A 25910-nucleotide genomic window follows, 5' to 3' on the forward strand; every position below is an offset into this window, starting at 1 on the left:
CGGCCCAGATTGCCTAGCTTCTCAGAGACCCAAAGTGGAGTGGCCAGTGTGAGAGTGTTAAACCATCCCAGTTTTCGCTGAACGATGAGCCACAATTGAACCGAATGCTGAGTTGGCCCCGTGAGCTTGTACCTACCGGGCTTTGAATACAACGCCGCCTCAAAGTTCCCACCGGGAAGGAGCCACCTGTCCATGCCATATCCCGGGTCGTTGCCGTCGCAGTACGTGCCCTGGTTAATGGCCGAGAGGTATGCGGCCCAGTAGTACCTACGAATATCCGGGAGTGCTATCCCCCGTCGAACCATCCCAGTGTTAATTTCTGTAGGGATATTCTGGGTGTACTGGACCAAAGGAGGTCTCTCTATGCGGCTTCTACGGCTGCAAAATATGACTGCGGGACCAGGTCGCAATAGTTTTGTAGGGCCTAGAGGAAACGAGGCAACGCCATCATTTTAAAAAGTGCTGCCCGTCCCAGCAGGGACAACAGGAGTTTTTGCCACGCCGCGGAGTCTCCTTTCAGCCACTGTAGGGGCGGCAGAAGATTCCTCTCGTACATGATGGTTTTATCTTTGGAAATAAAATATTTGAATCCTTCCGTGACCACCTGAATCAGGCAGTCTCTGGGGATTACCGGGGGGTCTCCGTGGAGGACATAAAGGAGAGATTTGCTCCAGTTAATGCTGTAGCCTGAGTTCTTCCCAAAGTTAGTAAAGATGTCCAGGGCCATCACGAGGGACCTCCGAGGCCTTGCTAGGTAAAGGAGGATGTTGTCTGCGTAGAGCGAGATCCTGTCTTCCCACCCGTCAGCCCACCTAAGCCCCTTTAAAGACACATCCTGTCTGATCCACGCGGCTAGTGGCTCAAGAGAAAGGGCGAACAGGAGAGAGGAGAGGGTGCATCCCTGCTGCGTCCCTCTGTCCAGGGTGAAAGCCTCAGATGTTTTATTATTAACGGTTACTTGGGCCAAAGGCTCTGAGTAGAGGAGACGCACCCATTCGATAAAGCTCGGGCCAAAACCCATTTTTCGAAGCACTGCAATCATATAGGGCCATTTCAGCATATCGAACGCCATTGTGGCGTCACGTGGTACCACTACTGCGCCCATTGGATAGTGTGACATCTCCCCATCACTCCATTAAGGCGCCGGAGGTTGAGTGCTTTGTTTCGGATGGGCATGAAGCCCGACTGGTCCGGGTGGACCAGTGTATTCAAGACTGGCTGCAGCCTATTGGCAAGGACCTTGGCTAAAATTTTGGGCTCTGCATTTAACAAAGATATGGGCCTGTAGGAGGTACAAGTATCTCTCGGTTTTCCTTCCTTTGGAATGGCCACAATAGTGGCCAAACGTTGATCCCGCGGCAATACTCCCTTCTCCCTGCTTTCCTCGAACATTCGTTTGAGGTAGGAGCTAAGACTGTGGGCTTGAGCTTGTAAAGCTCGATCGGGAGGCCGTTGGGCCCAAGTGCTTTGCCTGGGCGAAGATCTTTAATAGCCCGCTCCAGCTCTGCCGTTGTGAGGGGCTCCTCTAGGGCATGGCGCTCGACTATGGAAAGAGCTGGCATCCGAATATCAGCCAGCAATGCCATGGAGTCCTCCTCCAGGCGGTAAGACCCCCTACTATATACCTTTTGGAAGTGCCGTGCAAATTCTGTGACTATTTCACGGGGTTCAGTGACAGTGGCTCCGGATGCAGTCTTAAGTTCGGCCACTACTTTATTTGCCTGCTGTTTCTTGTCGAGCCAGCCAATGAGCGTACCCGCCTTATCGCCTTGGTCATATATTCTACCCTCCCTGTCTCTGGCTAAAGTCTTGGCCGCTTCAGTGGCCAGATCCCTATATTTCGCCGCCTTAAGTTGCAGCCGGTGATGAGTCCCAGGGTCCCCATCAGTCTGCGCTGCCTGTTCCAATGCATTGAGGTCGGTCTCAATAGCCACCATCTGCGCCTCCTTGTCCTTGCGCCGGCCGGCGATTGCCGACAAGGTCTCTCCTCTGAGGACGGCCTTGAAGGCCTTCCACAACACCACTGAGGTTTCCACAGATCCGTCATTACTCTCGAAGTAGCGGTCTATCGAGAGAGTGAGCGCCCTTCTAAGATCTTCATTACGAAGATACCAGGCGTTAATCGGCGCAATGCACCCCTCACGTCTGTTCCCGATCGTGACGTGGGCCAACAGTGGGGAATTATCTGAGATACCTCAGGCTAAGTGCGTGACGTCCTGAAGTGTGGTGTCTTGCTGCATGGGAGTAAGAATGTAGTCTAAACGGGAAAAAGAGCGTTTTGGGCCCGAAAAAAAAATGTATTGTTTGTCCGTCGGGTGTTTAAGACGCCAGACATCATCCATGCCAAATGCTTCTATAAAGTCAGCCAACCATTTGCGCCCTGGTGGTATGTCCCTGGGTGGGTGCCTGTCCAGATCTCCTGAAACAACAGCGTTAAAGTCGCCCCCCACCAGAAGTTGACCGTCGGAGAGGGAAAAGAGGAGCCTGCCCAGTTCCTGGTAGGACTGGGTTTGTAGACCCGGGGGATATAGGTTGATACAAGGTTAAGCCTACGTCCCTCCCACTTCCTCGATAGAGCCGCGAAGCGACCCTGTGGATCAGTGTCAATGTGGTCAATAAGGAGGGGGAAATTACGACTGAGAAGGATTCCCGCCCCCCGGGACCCAGATGTTCAGTGCGTGGCACGTGTTACCCAATAAGTGGGTTTCCTGCAGCAATACAGCATCAGGGAGGTGACGTTTGACAATTGCAATACAATGGTTCGTTTGAGCTTGTCCCCCAACCCGTTGACATTCCAGCTCATTACCTTATCCCATCTTTTAGCCATACCCACTCCTAACTGAGGAAACAGCCCTGTGTACTCCGGTGCATCTCATGACTCTGCACGTATTTTTCTGGTGTGACCAAAGTGAACTACCCCCCCCCCCCCCCCCCCACCCCCGCCTTCCCTGACTCTCCCTCCCCTTTCCCAACATTCTGCAAATAAATGTCCATACATTTCTGATGTGACCATTCCAAACTGCCCCCCTGCCCCCTTCCTACCCCCCTCCCAACCTCCCGCCCCCCAGTCCCCCCTGACCCCCCAACAACAGGAACAGACCCCCCTCCCTGCTTCCCTGCTCCGTAGGTTTAGAACTACCCATATCCCAAATTAGCAGAGTGCCTTTCACCCAATACCCCAACCTAGAGTGGGAAACAAGATCCCCCTCCTGAAAAAAGTTGACCTAAGAGGAGCGTGCACAGGCTCCAGCTCCAGCCGCCACTCACTCTCACCCTTGAATGTATTACCGTGCACCACTCCAACCTTGACTCCTAAATTACATAATGCCAATCATTACAAGTCTCAGCCCATCTGTATTTTGATAGTGTCTCAGCCCGTCACGGGGCAAAATGTACCAGAAAGTCACAGTGGAGAAGGGGGGCCTCGCTGACCATGTCTGCCCTTTAACGCTACCCACTGTCTTCCTTTGGGAGAGCCTAGCTGTGTCCCCCAATCAGTTTCCCCCAGCGAAAAGGCCCCACTTCCATATTTAGACCTTTCAATACCTTACAGTTTGTAGAGGTTCTTCTCCGCCGGTTCATCTCTGCTACTACTCAGCCACCTCACGGAGGGTGTCCCAACGAGGCCTGGCCGACCTTGACCTCCATGAGCGCTGACTCTGCCCTCCCACATCAGACTGTCTGGCCGCCGACCCCGGTGAGGCAGCCTGGGTGTTTCTCCAGCTTCCCTTGGCAAGTCGGTCCGGAGTATGTGAAGATTCTTTATCCAGCCACTCCTGCACCTCCGCTGGCGCGGTGAAAAAGAGGGATTTGCCCCCCCTCCCCCGCGAAGACCTTGAGCTTGGCAGAGAAGAACATCATGTATTTAATACCTCTATCTCACAACGCTGCTTTGATGCCTGTAAAGGAACGTCTCTTTCTCTGCACCTGGAGCGGATATCCGGGAAAAATCTAATTGTGGCGTTTTCACCCCCAAAAGCGACGTAACACGTGTTGGCTGTGGCGGTTTCAACTGATACGCAAGAACACGGGAAGAAACGAAAAAAGAACCGGACGGAATTGTCTCAAGAATTTTATTGCATATAATCTTTTGCTTTTTATACAATAGGGAAACCAGTTTATTACTTAACGTGTGCTAGGGACCTAAGGATACTGTTTCCTGTTGCTCCGAGGAAACTTTCTTTAGTTAATACTGTAAAATTACGTGCTAGATTGTGAATCCTAAAACGGTTTTATGATTCTAGTAGTGCCAGTTGAAGGCTATTGTGACCAGAATACCAGTAATGAACCTCAAGGCCCTGAAACTTATTTTGTAATGTCCTCCTTATAATCGTAGTATTTTCACCATCAGTTGGAAACTTTTTGATATGTGATATGATGAACTTAGTGGGGTTGACATGAAACATTAAATTAGCCCACAGTTTTTTGTAAGTGAATGCTGAATTGCACAAACCTCTTTGCAGATTCTGCAAGAGTACACGCAACACATGTTGAACTTTGTGATAAATGTTTTATATTGTTATCCCTTTAGTTGCTGAACATCTGAAATAATGTTATGAAATACTAATATATACGTGTTTAACTCTTTAGGAGAAATCAGATGCAAGGCATAACGGACAGCGTGCGAAAACTGCAGAAGCTGCCAAGTCTTTCTCCTCAAGCAATTAAGAATCTTTGGATTCGTACAGCCCTCATAGAAAAAGTACTGGATAAAATTGTGCATTATCTTGTAGAAAACAGCAGGTATGTGAACATTCCACTTTGTCTTTTCATTTTGTTTACCCTGTTTCTGGCCTTCAGAAATACACATGTATATCCTGATTGTAAAAAGTGGATTCTTATATTAGTTGGGCAAGGAGGACTGCCACTCTAGGGAGACCATACCCACTCCCCCCATTGACATTCCTTACCCTACAGCCCTCTGTGGGCAAGGAGGACTGCCACTCTAGGGAGACCATACCCAAACCCACTCCCCCCATTGACATTCCTTACCCTACAGCCCTCTCTCTGCAGGTACTGTTCTGGGAAGACCAGCCTTTCCACTACCAGGGTCCAACTGCACAGGTCTGCAGCAGAGCATCGCCATGGACACATTCACTGTTACTCTCCAACATTACTTCATAGAACTCTCTAAGGTTACTAGCTTACCTGCTGGGTCCACATCCAAACAATTGGACACTAGGGCATGCTCTACCCTCTTCACCTGGGAATAGCATCCCACTAGCGCTACACTAGCCACCTCTATAGAGTGCCCACTGTTGAGTGCCTTCCTTTGGCTTGAGACATCTCCCTTCGTGTGCCTTGACTGATATAGGTCAAAGCACATGCCACTCTCAAAGAGCGTCTCTCCACCCCCTCCCCCACACCAGGTTCATTCCCATTTTCATACTTCCGAGAAGTGGGTTGGGACCTCTACTCTCTGTCAAAAGGTTGGATCCCTGTGGGGTTTTCACTTTTTTACCTCTGTTACAGGCCTGACACACTTTTCTTGTGGTCACCCCGGTACTTTCGTAGTCACTGTGTTGCTGAGCCTGAGGTCCGCTTCCTTTCTAAGCTCCCTAGGGATGGTGCGCTCGGACTCTATTAGATTCTGGCGCAGCTCTGTAAAGCAATTACTCAAGATGTGGTCGCCCATTATCAAACTATACAGCTAATCAGAAACCTAAACTTTACTGACCTTCACCCAACCATCCAGTTCTTTACTGGGTAGCCTGAACATCAGGCAATAGTTTTCAGGGGGAAACAATCTTTACTACGCGGTCAAAACACTGCAGTACATTCACAACGCAGCTTTTACAATGCAAGTCTTTACCACGACTTGCACTGGAGGGCGCTCTAGACTATGGAATAGTGTGATTTACTATTACAATACCTTCCCTACTGTACGTAGGCTGGAGTTAGAATAGTAAATCATACTATTCCTAAGTCCAGCACCCTACAGCGCAAGTCGTGGTAACGACTTGCGTTGTAAAAGTTGTGTTGTGATGTACCACGATCATTTTGATCGCGTTGTAACGGCATACATCCGTTTTCAGAGATTAAACTAAACTTATTTGTGAGGGCCTCTTTAATGGAGGCATAGTTAACATGGTCAGCTGCATCTGGGGCCAATAGTGTATCTCTCCCAATAACAGGCATGTCCTCTTCTGGGACTCTTTCATACACAAGGCATCCTCATAAGCTGCAAACCATTTATCGCGTAATCCGCTACCGCATAACAAGCATTAAAAATGCAATAGGTCCGCCTTTCATTAAGTTAAAGCCTTTTGCTTTGCTATACAATACCATTAGCAAAGCAAATGGCTTAAACTTAATCAAAGGCAAGACGTATTGCGTTTTTAATGCTTGTTTTGAGACAGCAGCACCATCAGTAATAATGAAGTGGATCATGTGAAGCAGTAATCGCCAGAACTAGTTTTCCATTTAAAACACTGACTTGTGATACTAATAGATGTCCTTGGTATCATATCACTTCTTCATGTCTGCCCTGTGCAACACTCTTTCTGGATACTCCCATAAAACATGCAATGCCATTGCATAGATCCGGGCAACTGCATATCTTGTCCAGGTCACTTTATGGATCCTGCAAGGCCCTGGCTGATGATAATGTGCAAAGCTGCCATTTTAGACATAGCACGCTATAATAAAATGCTGAACTGACAAATGAGGAAGCCACAGTGAGCCGAAGACTTCGTTTCTGCAGCTCCACCAAACTGACAATTGAGCACTTCACAGAGGAGACTGAAGACACTTTGGCCAGCTACCTCTAAATTACCCGACGGCAGAATTACAGGGATTGTTGCGCTGCCATAATCTGACCACATTCGAAATAAGCATTGGCATAGTACAAAAGGTATCAGCAATGCAACCTATTGGCTATACCGGCGCTTTTTTGTGTTATATGCCATTACAAGTGTTAGATAGGCATTAGAAATTAATCCAAAGATGGCAACTCTAGATGCGCACACAGCCACGAGGGTCATCTTTTAATGTATTTATAATATTTTAATAAACCCATTCAAAAATGGCACAGTGGATTTACAAACCTTTGAATTTGTAAGATCGTAACAAAACCATTCAAAGATGGCCATAGTGGATGTGTGCCTATCCATGGTGGCCATCTTTGAATGGGTTTATTAAAATTATACAAACCCATTTCCCGGAACCCACTGTGCATGCATTTACACTCCTCTGCAGCCATCTTGAAATGGAAACAAAAGAACACGTTAAGATGGATGCACCGTAAATAACATGGCAGTTGCAAATCAGTTAAAAAAAATTAAGTGGGATGTATTGGGAGGAAGGTGGTGCCAAACAGGGAGGCCATAAGAGCAACAGAAGACTGGGATGGTGGGGATACTTTTAACAAATGCGTGCAAGAGGTGAGAGGTTGGAAGCCATTGACGAGATGGTAAGCAACACAGAATGAGGGGGGCAAAGTGAAGGGAGATGCAGCAGACTGGGGAGAGACTAAAGAAACACATGCACTCTGATGGAGTCTTGAAGGATAAGTGTAGCTCCCTAAATTCACTCAAAATTGGCAACGGAGGGATACATCAGAAAATTGCCATCCATTCATGAGCAAGGGTCTTACCAAATCCTACTCCATGATTATTGGAAACGAAACATCTGGCAAACATAAAGCTAAAGCTCTGTAGCAGAAACCTAAATGAGAGTACTTTACTGTACTGTACCCTTCTGCAGTGGCCTAACGAAACTTGAGGGCCCCCCATGCAAAGTGCATGGAGGGGCCCTGTTCCGGACTCACTCAGGAGCGCTCTGGCCAGGGTACTGTGATGAGTGAGCACCCTGCAGCTCGGGCCCCCGCACTGCACGGGCTGTGGGCGCCTTTGTTATGCCACTGCTTCTGACAAGCAGCTGAGAAATATCTACTTAAGCCTACCTTGCTGGATTGTAGAATCTACATTGCAGAATCAACTTTATTGTATAGCCACAATCCAAAACAAACTGGCTTCAGGTACCTTCATCAAGCTAGACCTGATTAATAGAGAAATCACAAATGTTTCTGAAAAGCGAAAAGTAAAACCCTACAAAAGATTAGAATTATAGTTCTAATAAGATTTGCAACTGGCCTCCCTGGAAACTTAGCCACATATACCCAGTCAACACCACTGCGAGACACGGATATCAACCATGACAAGCCAATCAGTCAGATCACGCTTAAAAAACACTCCTAAACAATGTAAGTAACAAGCAGTGGAATGCTGTAACTTTTTGTTCCTCTCTATGTAGTAATTTATGATGCCTGCAGAGAAGATCATCCTTCCGACTGTGAAAAATGTTCCTTTTTTTTTACATTTTCCTCTTGGAGGTTTATTTATCCAAATACACCCGCCAACCACACAGATTAATTATGTGATTACCAACTAAAGGGCAGTGTTAAGGGTTAATGTGAAACCCAGGAACCTATGGTGACCCAGTGCTCCAATTAAATGAAAGATATATTTTGTCTGCAACTGCCTGAAGTAGAAGGTAATAAAACCAGCGCGTTCCTCCCTCCTCACTTACAGAAAATCATGACTTGAAGTAACGATTCACAACATCTCTTTCCTTCTTTACTTTAGTTGCTTCCCTGTGAAATGGATTCAAAAAAGAACCACCGCGCTCCTCGTGCTGAAAGAGGCTGCAGGGTGAGGGAAGAGAGGAGGGGGGCCTGCGGCTGTTTCCCTTGCGGGAGCGAGCAGGAACCATATGATAAAGCTTGCTCCCGCAGTGCACGCATTTAAAGAAATGCAATGCGTGCACGTTTTTGACTGAAAAACGGAATCGAATGCCAAAGGTCCTTTTGCCTGTACAGCGCATGCGCGGGCGAGACCTAAAAAGGCACCAGGTCTTTCAGGATGTAGACTCTGTTGAACGCTCCTAGGAACACTAAATCGCTGCCACCAATATCATTCGATACCTCATGTCATCTTGCTTGTGGACTTCTCTTGTGGACTAGCAGGCCAAGGCCAACTTTTTCTCCTCAGAAGCCGCGGTCTACTTTTTTTCCTCATGGGCAAGGGTAGCTGCTGCAATTTCAAGACCCTCTCAGCCTCCCTACCCTCCAGCTCTGATGGGGACAAACTGAGAGAGGACACACTGATCCCTGTCCTGGACAATACAGGTGATGCTGCTCCTTGCGGAGAATCTTTCTCTGGCACTGGGGCCTTTTCGACTTCAAACTCATTCTTCTCCGAGGAACACTGTGGCTGACAGACCTCTTTCCAGGCTCTGATGGCAATGTAGTAATCCTCCATCTTGTCTTCCTTGCTCAACAGCAGCCCTCAGTGTTTGCACCTGCTCCTCTGCTCTGCCAGGCTAAGGCTGTCCATATTAACCAGATCCACCCACATGTTTCCCAAAGACTTAAGGTGCAAAAATTGATTGCAAGAATTATTTTAGGAAAAATCAAAAGTGACTCAATAAAACACAAAAAGTCAATTTAAAATGGAATTTTCAATTCAACTTAAAGCATTGTACTGCCACACTCAAGTCATGGTTCTTGCTGCAGCTACCAATGTAAAAGACTGATTAAATGAGGTGGGCAGTTTCACACCTGATGGAATAATGACATTAACTTGTCAGAATAAATCCCATAGTCACTAAATTAACCTGAGCTTAAGCTCTTGCTAGCTATACCACAGAGCAGACCTGTATAATTTAGAACAATTGTGTAATTTAGAACAATGTGTAATGTATTTATTCAGTACCAAGACAGTAATATAGACAAAACACAGAACAACATAAATCCCACACTACGGTAGAAAAATAGGGTAAAATATTTTCAACAAAATGATTCCAAAGCAACAACCTTCCAATAAATGGTACCAGAGATATGATTTTTAGAATTTTTAGGTCCAAGCAGCAGCAAAAGATGCCAATGATAGTCTACGGAAGAACTAGACCAGGACCTGGATAGGAGTTCTGGCGGACAGTGATGAAGCGCTGGTCTGATACACCAAGTAAGTTCTTTCCGGTCTACGATATTACCTTCTGACTTAGTCTTTTTTATGGAACTCAACATTCTCTGATGGGGCAAGCCTGAAGCTGTATCCAAAGAACGTGCATCGAAATTGAATACCTTTTTCTGCAGTGTCCCCCTTACTGTCCTAGAGGTCTTGGAAGTCCAAAAGTCAGAACATTTCAGTGTTTCTGGACCTTCTCCAGTTCTAAGGTTTCCAGGGCCTCAGAGACAGCCCTCCGAGGCCAGGACTCAGTCATCAGGGGCAACTAGCAAGGTCCAGCCCTGGTCCAGTTGGTACTATTGCCTGCAAGACCTCTTGCAGCATGGCTCCCTTTAGCCACACAGGAGGTCAGCCAACAGTACCATTATCATCCTCCTCTTTGTCCTGGGTACAAGAGGGGGCAGGTCCAGACCTTCAGCCCTCTTCTGATTTTCTGCATGTCCAGACAGTGTGTTCTGAGAAATGCTTCTTAGAATGCCACACTTATGGTTGTCCCCTGCCAGTGGGTGCAGTTTGCTCCTGGTCCTCCCAACCAACTGGGAAAACTGGGAAAACGTTCCTGGGGGCCCTTCCTATTTGCCCTACTGCAAACAATCCTACAGTGCTGTTCTCACATTGTGAAGAGCCGGTGTGTGCTCTTAGTGGTGTGGCCCACAAAATGAGCAGTACCCTCTTATGTGGTCACCCAACTGATTCTGCAGGCAGCTAACCTCCCACTGGATTTGATGCCAGTCTGGGTTGGCGGGGCATAGGGTTTCCTTCTCCAGTTCTCACCTTACATTTACTTGTAAAAGGGCAGGCTCCTTTATAAGATAATGATGTTCTTGGGTCAACCCTATTGGACCTCCCCATACCCAGGTCATTGTTTCTGATGTGAGAGCAGTTTTCCCACCTCATTAAGGTCTGTGCAGCTGCTAGAGAGCTAATGTAAATTAGCCTCCAGGAGCTTGAGTCACGGAAAAGATAACTTTCTAAAAGTTATGTTTCCCAAAAACTATATTAAAAATTAGCATCACAAATAAATTAGACTTTTAAATTAGTATTTGTATTACTATTTGTTGTACCTTTCCTGTCAAAAGTTACAGTTTATATTCTGTTCTTTGAAATTTTCTAGGATCCAGCTGCATATCTTCCAGTGAAAATAACTTTTGGGGGAAAGACACTGGAGTAACATCATAACTTTAATTTCACATATGTTCCACTTTCAAATATTAGGCACTCTACCTTGTGAGCGATCAGGTGTACTTTGACTGTAGGAAATTGGGTTACTGGTTCAGGGGGGTGAAAGTCTCCTCAAGCAGCAACCGCAATTCCTGTCCGAGGGAAGTCACAAGTAATTCCAAATTAAACTGTGCCTACCCCCCTGGTATCTTTGGACTAAGCAGTCATTTAATGCATTATTTGAAATAAAAATGAAAAAAATCCAACCAGTACGATCAGAGATATGCAATTTTAAAGATTTTAAGCGAAAAGTGCTAACTGTGGTTATCTGGTTCTGCCAGACCATGACAAAGTCGCAGGTTCAGGATGACTGCACTGAGATGAGCTGGAGACGGAGACTGAGTTAGGTCAGCTAAACAAAGTACCTTAAATCCAGGATGTTGGGCGTTGCGAGATCCTGTGCTGGAGATACATCACGCAGAGGTGTTTACAAAGCTCCAATGCAAAGTCCTTCATCGTCGAGGTTGCCGTTGTTGAGGGGTATTGCGATGCGAAGTACAATATTGAAGATGCGTGCTGCATTGATGGTTCGGAAGAAGTTCTGGGGCTGCGATGCAGAGTCCTGTGCTATTGTCTAGGATGATCTCGACAAGGGGCTTGTAATGCGAAGGCCTGGATCGATGATGCGTTTATCCAGCGGTGGTTTTGAGACAGAGGGCTCTGATGTGAGTTTTTGTGTCGGGCATGCACTGCTTGTGTGTGTTCCAAAGAAGGGCTGCGAGGAGTTGTGTTCCTATCACAGTTGGGCATGCAGAGCTTTCAGGTCCACTTCCTAAGGTCCAGGGCTGATGTGGTACCAGTTGGGGGTAGGACTCACAGCAGACAGAGTTCAGGTGCTGGGTTCATGGTGGTTGGAGCCTTTTTTGTCTCTGAAGTTCGGACCAGGCTCTGATCAGAAGGCCATCCAACTAGACCTTGAAGTCACTCTGGTGGTCCTGGTATCAAGATGCAGGTCTAGTCCTTTTTCCTTAGGTAGCAAGATAGCAGTCCCTCTGAGTCTTCCACAGGTCAAGAGGTGTACTGAAGAGTTTGGTCTGAGAGTCCCTTATTTATACCTGATGCCTACTTTGAGATAGAGGTTTCTGGAGGTTTCCACCCTAAGAGGTCTCTGGAATTCCCTAGTGTCAAGCCCTTTGTGAATGCAGAGCCTTTGTGATGTGCAAATGTGGTAGATGACAGCTCTTCCTCATCATCAAGTCAGAGATGGCCCCTCCTGCCAACACCTTTTGCCCTTTGTTTCAATATCTGGTAGCAAAACACAAAGACCAATTTCCAGCTACACTTAAATATGTCACCCAGGATACTGGGTGCAGTCGCTAACTGGTTGGGACAAGGAAATACCAACTTTCCAAAAGTGGCATTTTCAGAATTGTGACTTAAAATCCAAGTTCACCATTACAGAGGATTTTAAATTACAATACCTTAGACACCAAACTCGACATTCCCACCTGCTCCCAATTGAAATATATCACTTATTAAATGTAATAAGTTAGCTCAGTGTTTTTCACTACCAGGACATGTAAAAGTTAAAAGCACATTTCCAATTTTTTAAATATACTGTACCCTGCCATGTGGGCTAATTAGAGCCTACTCTAGGGCTGATGTATGTGTATTTTAAAGGAAGTTTTCTGCCTGGAAAAAGGTTAGTTTGCAAGGTCCAAATGGCAGTTTAAAACTGCATACAATGACTGCACTGGGAGGCTTGAGACCTGTTAAAAGTGCTGCAGATCTACTAGTAGTATTTAATTTACAGTCCCTGGTACATGTAGTACCACTTTACTATGGACTTAAAAGTGGAATAAATGTGCAAATTGGGTGTAAGCCAATTTGATCATGTTAGAGGAGAGAGCACCCACACTTAACCACTGGTTAGCAATGGTAAATGACAGAGTCCTAAGGCCAACAAAAGGGAGTTCAGAAAAAAATGGAGGTAAGGCCAAATATTTTGGAGGAAGACCACCCTAAGGCTGACAGGTCTAACACTGACTTATTAATATTTAAAGCCAGAGTTTACCTCCTGTCAAATATGGTTGTTTTGGTAGGTTAACAACAGGTTTTTAGGCTTCTGTAGTCAGACTTCACACTGTAGGCCTAAAGCCATGCTTTACAGGCCAGTCCTGTGGAGTTGCTTTTGTTTTTTGCTGCAGTATACAAGTGGCATTTAACGTCTAGCCCCTGATTGTATTCCATACACCATATACTAGGGACTTATAGGCAAGTTAAATATGTCAATTAGGGGTAAGCCAAGTTAACCGTGTTTAAAGCAGGAGAACATGCATCTTACTCCTGTTTCGCAGGGGTGCACAGAGTTCAGAAATCAGCACAAATTGGGTCCAGAAAAATGTGAAAAGTCTGGGGTGACCATGCAGAAAAGGCAAATTTGTTAGATTGATTTGTACCTTTTTAATTTCTGTATAGTACAACATGCTCCATGCAAAAACCTCTTCTTTTTTTCATCCTCTGCTTACTTTTTTACTATCTTTCTTTCTCCTTAACTATTTGCTATCATCGCCTTGAATATTAAACAGCTCTTTGTGTTTGTATGTGTCCATATCTATATACATGTATGTGTAGATAGACATGTAAATACATAAAAGAATTTCCAGCTGCTGTGTATACCATTGCTGACTTGAAGGGCTGCAACCTGAGGGCCACTATCTAGGTGAGATAAAACATCAAAGGATTTTAGCATTTAGCATTTTGATTATATATTTTTGTAAAACACAACAGTCCCCTGCACACACCCGAAGTTTACAGAACACGTTAGTGACAATATAAAAATGTTCTTGATCCACTGCTTGGTTTCGTATCTCGATTTTTTTGTTTCCCTCGTGAGCAATTTCAAGCAAAGTGTTAGCCAGCACACGTTTCGTTGCGTCCCAGTACAGTAAACAGCGGGTTCTTCAGGGCTAAGAAACATATAGGTATACATTTAGAATAAAGTAGGTATGAAACAATTACTATCATTGGCAAACTCTCACTCCGACATGGCATCTGAAAGTGTTCGGTTCATGTTGCCTACTTGAACCTGTGGAAACCCATGCTGCAAAAATAGAGACCACCGTAGTGGCCCTGGATTGACTAGTTTGATAGTAATCATCAATATAGGAACAAATCTGGAATAAAAGCATTGGTGATCATGTGGTATATCACTTGTGTAACTTAATTGAAAGAAATCATATGTGCTAGAACTTATTAGGTGACTTTTGTGGATTAACAATGGTGACTATTCTACAATTGATACAATGTTACCTACTATTTAGTAAGTTTAATATAAAAAGGTAAGGTACATGTACTTCTATAGTTCAGGTCCTATGGCATAAAAAAACAAAGGAAACAGAGATTTTAGTACTCCGAGTGATTACCCAGCGGGGATTTCACTGAGTGTAATAGTGAGAGCTAAGTGGAACCAACCTTAGTTTCGGTTGTAATTTCGTCCCGACGACGCACCTAAGGTACTTTGCAGCGCTTCAAACCTGAAGCTTGTAGTCGGCCCAAACTCACTCGCGGTCAGCCTGAAACTATGACTTTGCTATGGTCTAGGCCGACCAGATGGCCCCTGTTGGTGCTTTATGATTTTAGGCACTATCATTCAATATATTCTTAAAAAACGAATAACTCTGGTTCTGCTTCTTGGATGTTTGCTGTTTTGGTCTTGTTTTGTTCGTTATTGATCTTTATTTTTCTAATCAGGTGTGGTATCTTTTTGTGTGGTGCTTTCACTGTTTACTGTTTGAAGTGTTGCACAAAAACTTTACACATTGCCTCTTAAGTTAAGCCTGACTGCTCTGTGCCAAGCTACCAGGGGGTAAGCACAGGTTAATGTAGGGTGTGTTTTTGACTTAACCTGACTAGGATTGTGGTTCTTGCTTGGACAGGGTACATACCTCTGCCAACTAGAGACCCAATTTCGAACACTTGCAAAATCTATGTATCTGGAACCCTCTTGCGGATGGTTTCCAATCTAGTGTCTAAAACCTTATAAAAATTAAATTGTAGTGTTTTGAACTGTGACTCTTTTGCCCAAGGGTTGTGGGAAATATAGTGTTTGTTATTTGCTTCTCCAATGTCTGCTGGTAATAAAGTGAATTAAGAATAGCGTAATCCTTGCCTCCGTGAGCTTAATAGAACTGAAAGTTTCTGTTATGATAGCTAGGAAATCCTTCATTCAGGCTCACTTTGCTGGTGAAAGCATGGACTGCCAGACTCTCTTGAGTAGGATGCTGAATCAGAAAATCAGGGACACCTGGTATCTATGCACAGAGACCATTCAGGTATTACTAGTGCCTTGTAAATGCCACTCCCTCTTCGGGTGTTCATATATCCTTCAAATAGTTGCCATATAAGGGTTCTGAAGGTAAAGCAAGATACACAGACTTACTCATCATTCATTATTAGTGCCCAATCAGAAAGGCCTGTTCCAGCCTACAATACAATGGGGTCGCATTCATCCCACGTACTACGTTGTGAGTTAAAAAAAAAAAGGTTGTCAAAATAAATTCCAGTGTTTGTTATTTCCATACAAAAAAATACCTGCGCACTGCCTAGGAGTGCCATTATCTTATCAGACTAACCACCAGATGTGTAGCTTATACTATATATTGTTGTAGTTGGCATGCATTTGAGAGTTTCAGGTAAAGAGCCCCACAGTTGAGGGTCCATTATGGAAGGCCAACATTATTCTTTTGGTAGTCAGCCTGTATGTGTATGTTCCCAATAGATAGTGCTACAAGTGTTACTGTAAGAAATGAAGTAATAAGAGAAAGAGTGATCTACTCTTGCCTGTATAAAACAAAACAAATCGACAGGTGCTCTAGTTCACAATATCAACATAGCCATTCCTTTTTTATACTTTTCCACACAACCAAGGATTATATATGTTTTATTCTAGGGTTTGATTTTATTAAGAATAGTTGACACAAAAGACTTTTATTCAATCTGAACAGGACATAACTCACAAATGCACAGAAAAGCATTAAAATACTGCAAAATGGTCATGTTTGTTTTATGTGAAGAAAGTTACCTGTGCATAAGTGTCTTGTTAAGCATAGTCCTACTTTGCAGCTCAAAGCATTTCATCTCCTTAGATTAAAGGGGAGCTGGTCCAGTGCCCAAAATGTTAGAGCTGAGCAGGATGCTTCTTGCGGCAGGCATCATGTTTGACATATCATTCAAATACTGTTCTCATGACCATAGGGAGTATTTGTTTGAGCTAGGGCAATCTTGATGTCAATTTTTGCCATTTTCTATAAAGTCAAAAAGGATGGCCATAAGGCAATCAAGGATACTTGTTGCTATAGACTGCATCTGAATTGTGAGGTTCAGCGGAATATATGTGTTCTATTTTGGAAGTTATTGCACTCATTCTGCTGTAGATAGTAAACATTTGTGCCCTTCTAATTTTTGAGAACTTTCAAACTATTTGAACAGAAAACATATTCAAGATGTATTCTGTGCAGTATAAGTCACTAAAACTACTCAGTTTGTTGGAATTAAACAGTGTTGAGTTTAAACCAAATGTCCTTATGGCCGTCTTGCAGCCTTGGCCTGCTTCCTCTGAGTCTATGCTCACATTTAACAAAACCCTTACTGAGACTCTGATGGTCACCTTGTGAACGCCTTGTTCTTAACCCATTGGTAACCAGTAGGTGTCCAGACTCCACTGCCTGGCACCAGGTGTCCCCGATTTTCTGATTCAGCATCCTACTCAAGAGAGTCTGGCAGTCCATGCTTTCACCAGCAAAGTGAGCCTGAATGAAAGATTTCCTAGCTATTGTAACAGAAACTTTCAATTCTATTAAGCTCACGGAGGCAAGGATTATGCTATTCTTAATTCACTTTATTACCAGCAGACAATAGAGAAGCAAATAACAAACACTACGTTTCCCACAACCCTTAGGCAAAAGAGTCACAGTTCAAAACACTACAATGTCATTTTTATAAGGTTTTAGACACTAGATTGGAAAACATCCGCAAGAGGGTTCCAAATACATAGATTTTGCAAGTGTTCGAAATTGGGTCTCTAGTTGGCTAGGGTATGCACCCTGTCCAAGCAGGAACCACAATCCTAGTCAGGCTAAGTCACAAACACACCCTACATTAACCTGTGCTTACCCCCTGGTAGCTTGGCACAGAGCAGTCAGGCTCAACTTAGGAGGCAATGTGTAAAGTTTTTGTGCAACGCTTCAAACAGTAAACAGTAAACAGTGAAAGCACCACACAAAAAGATACCGCACCCGATTAGAAAAATAAAGATTAATAACGAACATACAAGACCAAAACAACAAACATCCAAGAAGTAGAACCGAAGTTATTCGTTCTTTAAGAATATATTGAATTATAGTGCCTAAAATCATAAAGCACCAACCGGGGCTATCTGGTCCGCCTAGATCGTGGCAAAGTCATAGTTTCAGGCCAGCCGCGAGGGAGTTTGAGCTGGCTACAGGTTTCAGGTTTGAAGCCCTGCAAAGTACCTTAGTTGCGTCGTCGACAGAGCCAGGATGCAAGAAGCAAACTGGCGATGCGTTGTTGCTGAACAGCAGGAGGAAGGCTATGCGTCTGCTCAGAGCCGGGCACAGTCGAGAATACATTGGGAGTGGAGGCGATGGATTGTCCTCGATCCTCAATGCAGCATTAATGCGTCATCAACACGGTTGATGCGGTGGTGCAACAGCATTTATGCGTGGATTTCTGTTGGAGCAGCACTTTGTATCCATTTCCAAGGGACAGGACTAGATTTTTTTAAATTTTTTGGGGTGGGAGTTTCAAACAAGAGATGACAGCACAGTATACAACAATAATGATTAAGATTGAGTTTAGGGTTACATGTTTGCGGGTACAAAGAATCCATATAGTGTCATTTAGTACTGTGTGTCAAAAAGGAAGACAGGGTAGAGAGAGAAAGGAGGGTGGGAAATACTCAGCATCCATCCTCCGAGAACCCTGCTCCACCTCACAAGCTGGTCGCTCCAGATCCACCATGCTGCCAGCAGTTGCAGCTTCGTCCAAGTCAGTTTGGGCCCATAATTACACCTCCAAGGGGGATCTCATGTCTTTGGGACACGCATGTGCCAGCATCAGTTCCCAGTAGTTATTCAATTGCTCCTGAAAGAATGCTGCATCTTTGAGCCAGTCCGCCACATGTGTCGCAGCACACAGTCCCGACCTCATTGCCACTCAGCGATTAGCCAGTAAATGTATAATCGCAGTCAGTCTGTGTTCCTCGAGCAGCCCTTCCTTCACATATCCTAATAGCACGACTCTCAGAGAATGTTTCAGCATACTTCCCACAATAGTCTCTAGCACCTCAAGTACAACGTCCCAAAATTGCATCACGTGAGGTGCAAGAAGCCAGCGCAGGGAGTCATGCTGTGCGCCTCTTTAGTTAGGCTTGCTTTATGTAGTCTCACCAGCATGCAATATAACCTATGCAGATGCTTGAAATGTATAAGACGCCATCAGTAGTTAGGGGAAAGCGCACGTCTGAGCACAGCAATATAACCATTGATCATCAGTGAGGGGAGGCATCAAATCTGCATCTCAAGCACTGTGGCCAGCAGGGGCGCACACTCCTTCATTCCGAAACATAGTCTCATAAGCAGTTTACAAGGCGGAGGAAAGTGAGGGCCATTTCAAGAACTTGGAAGACAGGCGGACCTCTGGGAATACATTTTGAGTCGCCCGATGAGCCGCCCTCAACTGATTGCACATGAAGGTGTTCAGAAAAGTGGTGTCGGGACCCTGAAGTACTTGCTGTGGAGACACAAACTGGGTATGTGGATCCCATGGAAATTAGCTTCATGTTGTGTAGTCTAGTGCGGGTACCTGCATCCAAGGTAATGGGAAACAGGTGGTGCCCAATGAGCAGCACTGATGGGGAAAATAAATGGTTTAGTTTGGCCCTTTGCATGATCTTTCTCCAAGCCCACACTGTGCACACCACTATATCAATGTGCTCCCACGGGCATCTAGATGGTTGGAAAAGTGCCACCTGTAGAGGATAATGTGCAGCAAGATCGTCCTCAGGAGCGGTATGGGCTTGAAATTGCGTGGTAAACAGCCGGTAGTGCCCAAAGAGTGCATGGGCACTGTGATAGCAGAGGTCCATTTCAGGGGCACTCAGTCCCCCCTCGTCGAAAGGCTATCCGGGGTTGACCACCAGCCCACACAAGAGATACCAGACTTGATGGGTGCGGATAGAGCTGAACTAGAGCAGCAAGGGTAGCAGCACATTTATAAATTAAGGAACTTGGAGAGTTCCACCATCTTGGTGATGGTCAGCCTCCCTGTCAAAGAGAGCAGGAGACCACACCAGCTCTCCACATGATCATCTAGCCATGTCATTGAGCGCCTGTAGTTGGCTCTCCAGAGATCTTCAGCATCTCTACTGAGCCAAATACCTAGATACTTCACAGGGCCATCCGCCCATTCAATCGGACATTCAGGGGACTATTTTTTTGTTGCATTTGTTAAGGGGAACATAATGGACTTTGCCCAGTTGATCATTACTCCTGACATGCCACCAAATCTTGTGAATTCCCTGATCTGTGGTTCTAAGTTGGTCTGTGAACCTACAGCATCATGTCATCCGCATACATGGATACAACGATCCTGTGAGGCTGCGCCATGCATGATGCTGCTTCAACTGCGCCGTGAGCGGCTCCATGGCAATCACGAACAATATTGGTGATGGGTCCCCCTCGTCACCAGGAAGGGAGGCGTGATCGTTCCGTTGATTTGCACCCAGGACACCGGTTCACCACGCATTAGCCCAAACAGTTGTTTAAAGCGGACGCTCACTCCAATGTGCGACAGAAGGGCAAAAAGATAAGGGCATTCAGGTGAGTCGAACTTCTTAGGGGCATCTCAAAATACTACTGCTGTCCTTAAGGAGATTACAGTAGAAAGGCGGGTCCCAATAGAACGCTTCTAAAGAACACACACAATTGAATACCAGCAGGCATTAATACACTTGTACACCATAATTCTATTGTTCAATGTTATTTAATCACATTGAACATCATGAGATGCTAACAAATCAGCAAATAACCTGGAAAAATGTACCAAACAAGTGCCCCACGCAAAGGGGGAGTAAAGGGTGGAGAAGGTTGTGTGCATCAAGTGAGGGTTGTAAGAGTGAAAAGGAAAGGTAGGGACAATATATCCATCACACCATTATTTACAATAAAACTGGCTTTTCTCAGCCTCACAGTTGAATGATAACAAATACATAGCCATTGTTTGAAATACACTGTCACAGTGAAAAAGCACTGTCGATCAAACTGGCACAAAACGGTGACAAAGTCGACGTTTTGACCCAAAACAAAGTAGGCTGCTTAGATCCGTACACTCAGGACTGAGTGTGGGGCACCTGTGAATTTAGCAGAGGAAGTTTTTAGTGTCTAGTGTATTTGACATTGAAAAAAGTGAAAGGTGAAATGGAACTATAATTAAATTACCATGAGCGTCCCTCAACTGGATGGTGGAAATACTGTAGGCGGGCCCGTAGGCACCAAAAGCAGAAAGCGGATTGATGGCAACTGATAGACAAGGTGAGGGCCATTAGGACAGTTCAATAGTGTGAAGAAGGGCAAAGAAAGTGCTCGGATTATGCGGCGATGATCTACCTGGGATGCATCCCAATTGATCAGGGCATACTATGGGTGGGAGCAGCGCGATCAATCGTGAGGCAATCAATTCAGCCATGATTTTATTGTCCATATTGATCATTAAGAGGGGGCGGTATGAGTCGCAAAGTCTGGAATACTTACCTGGTTTAAGAATTGTAACAATCAATGTTTCCCTTAAGGTTGGTGGTAGGGAGCCAGTCTCTAGCGATTCCTTGTAACATTGCGAGGAGATGTGGTGCCAATAAATTAGCACATTCCTTGTAAAATGCCGCCGTCCAGCCCTGAGGCATTAACAGCCAGCATGGCACTGATAACCCGCACTACCTCCTCAACAGAGAAGGGTTCGTCCAGGTATTTCCTCTTACCATCCTCATGCCCAGCAGCTGTATAGAATCAAAGTATGTCGCAAGGTCTGCAGGAGGAGTAGGATGCTGTGTCCAATATAGGGAATAGAAGAAATTGGTAACTGCCCCCCTGCAGCTCCTGTGTCAACATGTTCACAGAGAGGCTCATCCTGCTGCTCCACTATATAATCACTTGCATAGTCTACGCAGCATTCGGGCTAATATCCGTTCAAGGATCTCCTTGCCTAGATAATGGGTTTTCCTCTGCACCGCCGCATCATATTCAGGCAATTTGCTCGGTATCGATGCTAGCACCTCCGCACTGCAATTTAAAAAAGTACTGGAGCTCTAATTCCCTGATTTCCCGCTCAAGTCGGGCCAGCTTGCCCCACAGCACCCCAGCTTGCTTTTTTATACATTCACCCCCTTATCACAGCCTTAAAGGCCTCTCACAGGGAGGAGCTCCTTATTTCAGAATTATCGTTGTGCTCAAAATATTTTGTTATTGTGGTTATAATTTCCTCTTGGAACACTTGGTCCTGCAGGGCACCTGGTGGAATCCTCCAGGTAAATGCACTCCTGGGACTCCCGGGTAGGACAAGCTCGAGCAGGACCGGGATATGGTTGAACAGCATCAGAGGCAGGCCAGATACTTGCATGGCCCATGCCACATGTGTCCCCCGAAGCTAACCAGTAGTCAATGCGTAACCATTTGGTATGTGCTGACGCTATGCATGTGCCTTCTGTTACATTTGGGTGACGGGAGCGCCGTAAGATGGCAATTCTAGGCAAAACTAAGCCTATGCTAAGGACAACACCTACTTCTTCCCTTGTTCTAGACCTAGGTTAGGTACATTGGTGTAGGCGTATTTAGAAGCACCAGTAGAGTATTTTAGCCAGTATTATTTATGTATGTATTTTTATACATGTCATTGCAACAGACAATATTATTTTATATTACTGTTTACGCTGTACGCATTTTATTTCGCATTCTGTCTAACGATTGTAGCAGTTCATATCTCTTTAATGAGAAATAAGACTGTTCAATAAACCCCTTTTTATTGAAACGCCCGTCTCCATATTTCTATGTAACTCTGTAGAAACGAAGCGTGCACGATTGACTGAGTTAACTAGTTATCTATTGTTTCCACTACTCTGAAGATATGTTTCGATTCTAGAGGAAACAAAGTTGTCATGTTTATGCGGTTGTCAAAAACTAATCCCTTCTTGTTTATTCGAGAAAGTTTCTAGAGTTAGCTGGCACACACACAATTAAGTTTAATATACTCGATAGAGACATACTGACCTCAGTCCTATGTCAAATCTATAGTGTATGTTATTCCAATGCGCAGAGCCTATTGGGAATATAGGAACTACACTACTTGGCGCCCACGGTTTGGTAAGGCACTAATTTAACGCTAGATACTAAAGTAACTCAGTTGTGCTTTTCTCAGAGACCTCCTTTTCCCCTAATACTCCAACATACGTCTGGAGTGGGTAAAAGGGATAATATCTGCCATAGCTGAGTAGGACGAAAAGTCCCATGTATTAGTTTTTGGTTTGTTCAACGTTGAAGGATAAAGTGTTCCAAAATATTGTGCACCTTATCTTTGCTCCCTTGAAACTTACCCTGCAGTTTTCATTAAACAATGTTGAATAACGGCAACAACACCGAAACCGGTGGAGCTACGGCTGATCCAACCGACGCAGCTTTAAACTATACACGTTTCCAAGAAACGGACGAGGATGCTATAGCGATTCCTCTAAATTTAAAGAAAGCCATCACTATAAAACGTATAAAACATGGCCCAACATCGAGTGGTGGTAGGGCACTTTTTGTGATAGAGGCACATGAATATCACCAGACAGAGGTATTCTATTCATGGATAGTCCTCCCAGAAGCAAATCCAGTAACACAAATGTTTTACTTCTACAAAGAAGATGAACCACCGGATGAGTACATTCCTTTCGAGGATATAGAAATTCCACTCACATACTAGGAGCATGAGCTCTGGTTTAAAGGCGCCCTAAAACATTTAAATCACATTATCAGGCTTGGTCCACTAGGTAGACCAGGAGCAACATGGCCGATTTTAGCCGGCTATATACCACATCCTGACATTAAAGAGATGTCAGATGCGGAGTTACTAACTTAACTCAAAGGGTTAATCAAAATCTATAGACAATTGGTTCAATATGTCATGCAGACTTTTACAGTCCAACCAACAATAGTTGTTCCACAACAAATCTCTCACCGGGGGAATACACTAAAAATTATACCACAGACTTTACACTTAGTCATAGATAAATTACCTACAAAACGTGAACAAATTCCATTCTGGATAGCTAAAAAAATTACTCAAATCAAAGCAGTATTTCCTAATACTAGCCCTCATGAAAAACACAGGATCTTAACAATCTGTTTATTAATGGGGATCACACCACATCTGGAGGACTGCACCACTTGGGGTACAGTCTTTGCTGCTATCTACACTAAAACACATTGTGGTCCGTCCATGGCGGTAATACCAGACGTCCTGAAACAGATTCAAAATGAATACGGGCAGAGCCTGCTTTAAATTTGGGTATGAAACTACTGAAAGATTTCAAACCGGTCTTAGCAATATTATTAGCAAATATTAAAGGAGAAGCAGCATCACTGGCTATCCGACAGAAGTTAAGGGAATTTGATGTAACAGAACAACCACAAGAACTAGCCAGAATAAATGAAAAATCCTATGAAGAATTAGGCAGAGACAGTTTGGGTGGGAAACCAGTTAAACCACAAGTGTCTGAAAGTCCTGAAGAGGCCTTTAATAAAAACACTCCTTCATCTCCTAAAAAGAAGTGGGAGATAAGCAAACAAAATTCTAAAGAGAAGCGTTCTCAATCCCGAGGTAGGTCCCCTCAAAAGGAGCCCTCTGAAAGGAGGTATAACCTCAGGTATAGGGATAATTTGAGAAAACCTGATAGATATCAAGACACTGATGCACGTTCCTTTCGCACCTTTCAAACTTCGTCATAGAAATCCGAAAAAAAGGACAGTCTGAAAACAAGGAAGAACTCGTGAAGTCCAAAGACGATCAACACGTTCAGAAAAACAAGAAATCTCAATTCACCAAAAAGAAGGTAGCAGGTCTAAAAAATCAGACATGCCGAGGTTCTTGAGGACACAACTCAAGAACAGATAATGGGCTCAGACAATGTTGGACAGCACAGCAGAAGTCACAATAGTTCGCCAGAACCTGAAGGGTCTTCTGCAGACAGTGGACTTGAATGAATTCATTCAAGTTGAAACTGCAGATACAAGGGTTAGTTCTCCTCATAGATTATATGAAATAACACTCCGGATGGAGGGAGACATACCAAGAAAGGTATGGGAGAGACTTTCTAAGGGTTATGATATTCTCCTAGCTGAAAAAGACTGGCCACCAACATTTGTCAGGGAGTGCCCACATGGCGAAGACATCATCATGCCAGCCTTCTCTAATGCTATTCCAATTCATTTAAAATATACTTATGCCAGGAAATGGGCAGAAACCCAAGCTCCTGCATTATACAAAAATCATGTAGGATGGGATGAGGATTCTCCTCCACTTAAAATCCAACTAAAAAGTCAACCAACTGCGCAAAGGCAGTACACAGGTCAGGGAGATCTTAGATCAACTTGAATACCAAGGGGTGATTGAAACATGCACCTCATCAATGAACAATCCTGTATTTCCTGTCTCCAAACCAGACAATGCAAATCGTATAGTATTGGATTACAGACATCTAATCTCTTGTTGCAAAACTATTGTAGTGCAAAATGCACACAGTACAGCATTAATGAATAACATTGTGTGTAAAAAATATAAAACCGCATTAGATATTTCTAACGGTTTCTTTTGTCAAAACATTGCGCCAGAAAGTAGGTATTTGACCACCTTCTCAATTATGGGGACACAGCGTCACTTCTGCCGTCTCCCTCGGGGATTTAAGAATAGTCCTGGGTTATTCTCATCAAGGGTAACAGAGTTACTACAAACCTATGATGATGAAGCATTGTCATATGTAGATGACATCTATCTTACAGATGATGACTTGGATAGGCACTTGAATAGGGTGAATACCATTATACTTGAATTCGCCTCTGAGGGTTATAAATTCAATAAAATAAAATCTAGAATTGCCCATCTCAACGTCCTTTTCCTAGGATATGAATTATCAAGTGAGAAAGCCTGGCAGCCAACTTTTTAGAAAAATGTGCGCTGCTCCAACCTCCAAAAACGCTGAAAAACTTAGTTGATTCTAAGTTTCCTGAATTTTGAAAGAACTTACATTCTAAATTACGCAGAAAGGGTTAAACCCCACTACGAATTAATCAAACCTGATTTTAAAACAGTAAATTGGATACAAAAATACACAGAAATTTTGCGTTCTCTCCAAACAGACATGTTAGCAACTAAACATTTGCAAACACGCGTAAATGTACGCAACTTAGTGATCCGAATCATTCCAGGACAATGCGGATTCACGTACTTAACTTTTAACAAAGGTGAAAAAGCAGCAATAGGTTACAAATCACACTTGTACACAGAAGCAGAAATGAAGTTCACTTCTACAGAAAAAATTCTGACAGCTGTTCAAACAGCTGTAGCAAAAGAAAGAGCCCTAGCACATGGGAAACATATTATGGCCGTAACTCCTGTACCTGCCTTAGAGGCAGTGACAAAAGCAAGTATCCCAAATTAAAAGCTTTACATCCG

The 25910-nt window shown here is 44.3% G+C and overlaps 1 protein-coding gene across 1 annotated transcript in view; it reads left to right on the plus strand.

Annotated features, from left to right (window-relative positions):
• Positions 1 to 4596: 4596 nt before the first annotated feature.
• The window catches only part of LOC147665634 (small G protein signaling modulator 1-like), a 518897-nt gene continuing 497583 nt past the window's right edge, over positions 4597 to 25910 (plus strand). The window contains exon 1 of the mRNA XM_086949626.1: positions 4597 to 4743. Coding sequence (XP_086805752.1) covers positions 4601 to 4743 — 143 coding nt within the window. The 5' untranslated portion in view covers positions 4597 to 4600. The remainder of the gene's footprint in view (positions 4744 to 25910) is intronic.

Source organism: Lissotriton vulgaris, unplaced genomic scaffold, assembly GCF_964263255.1.
Source record: "Lissotriton vulgaris unplaced genomic scaffold, aLisVul1.2 SCAFFOLD_1463, whole genome shotgun sequence".
Lineage (NCBI taxonomy): Eukaryota > Metazoa > Chordata > Amphibia > Caudata > Salamandridae > Lissotriton > Lissotriton vulgaris.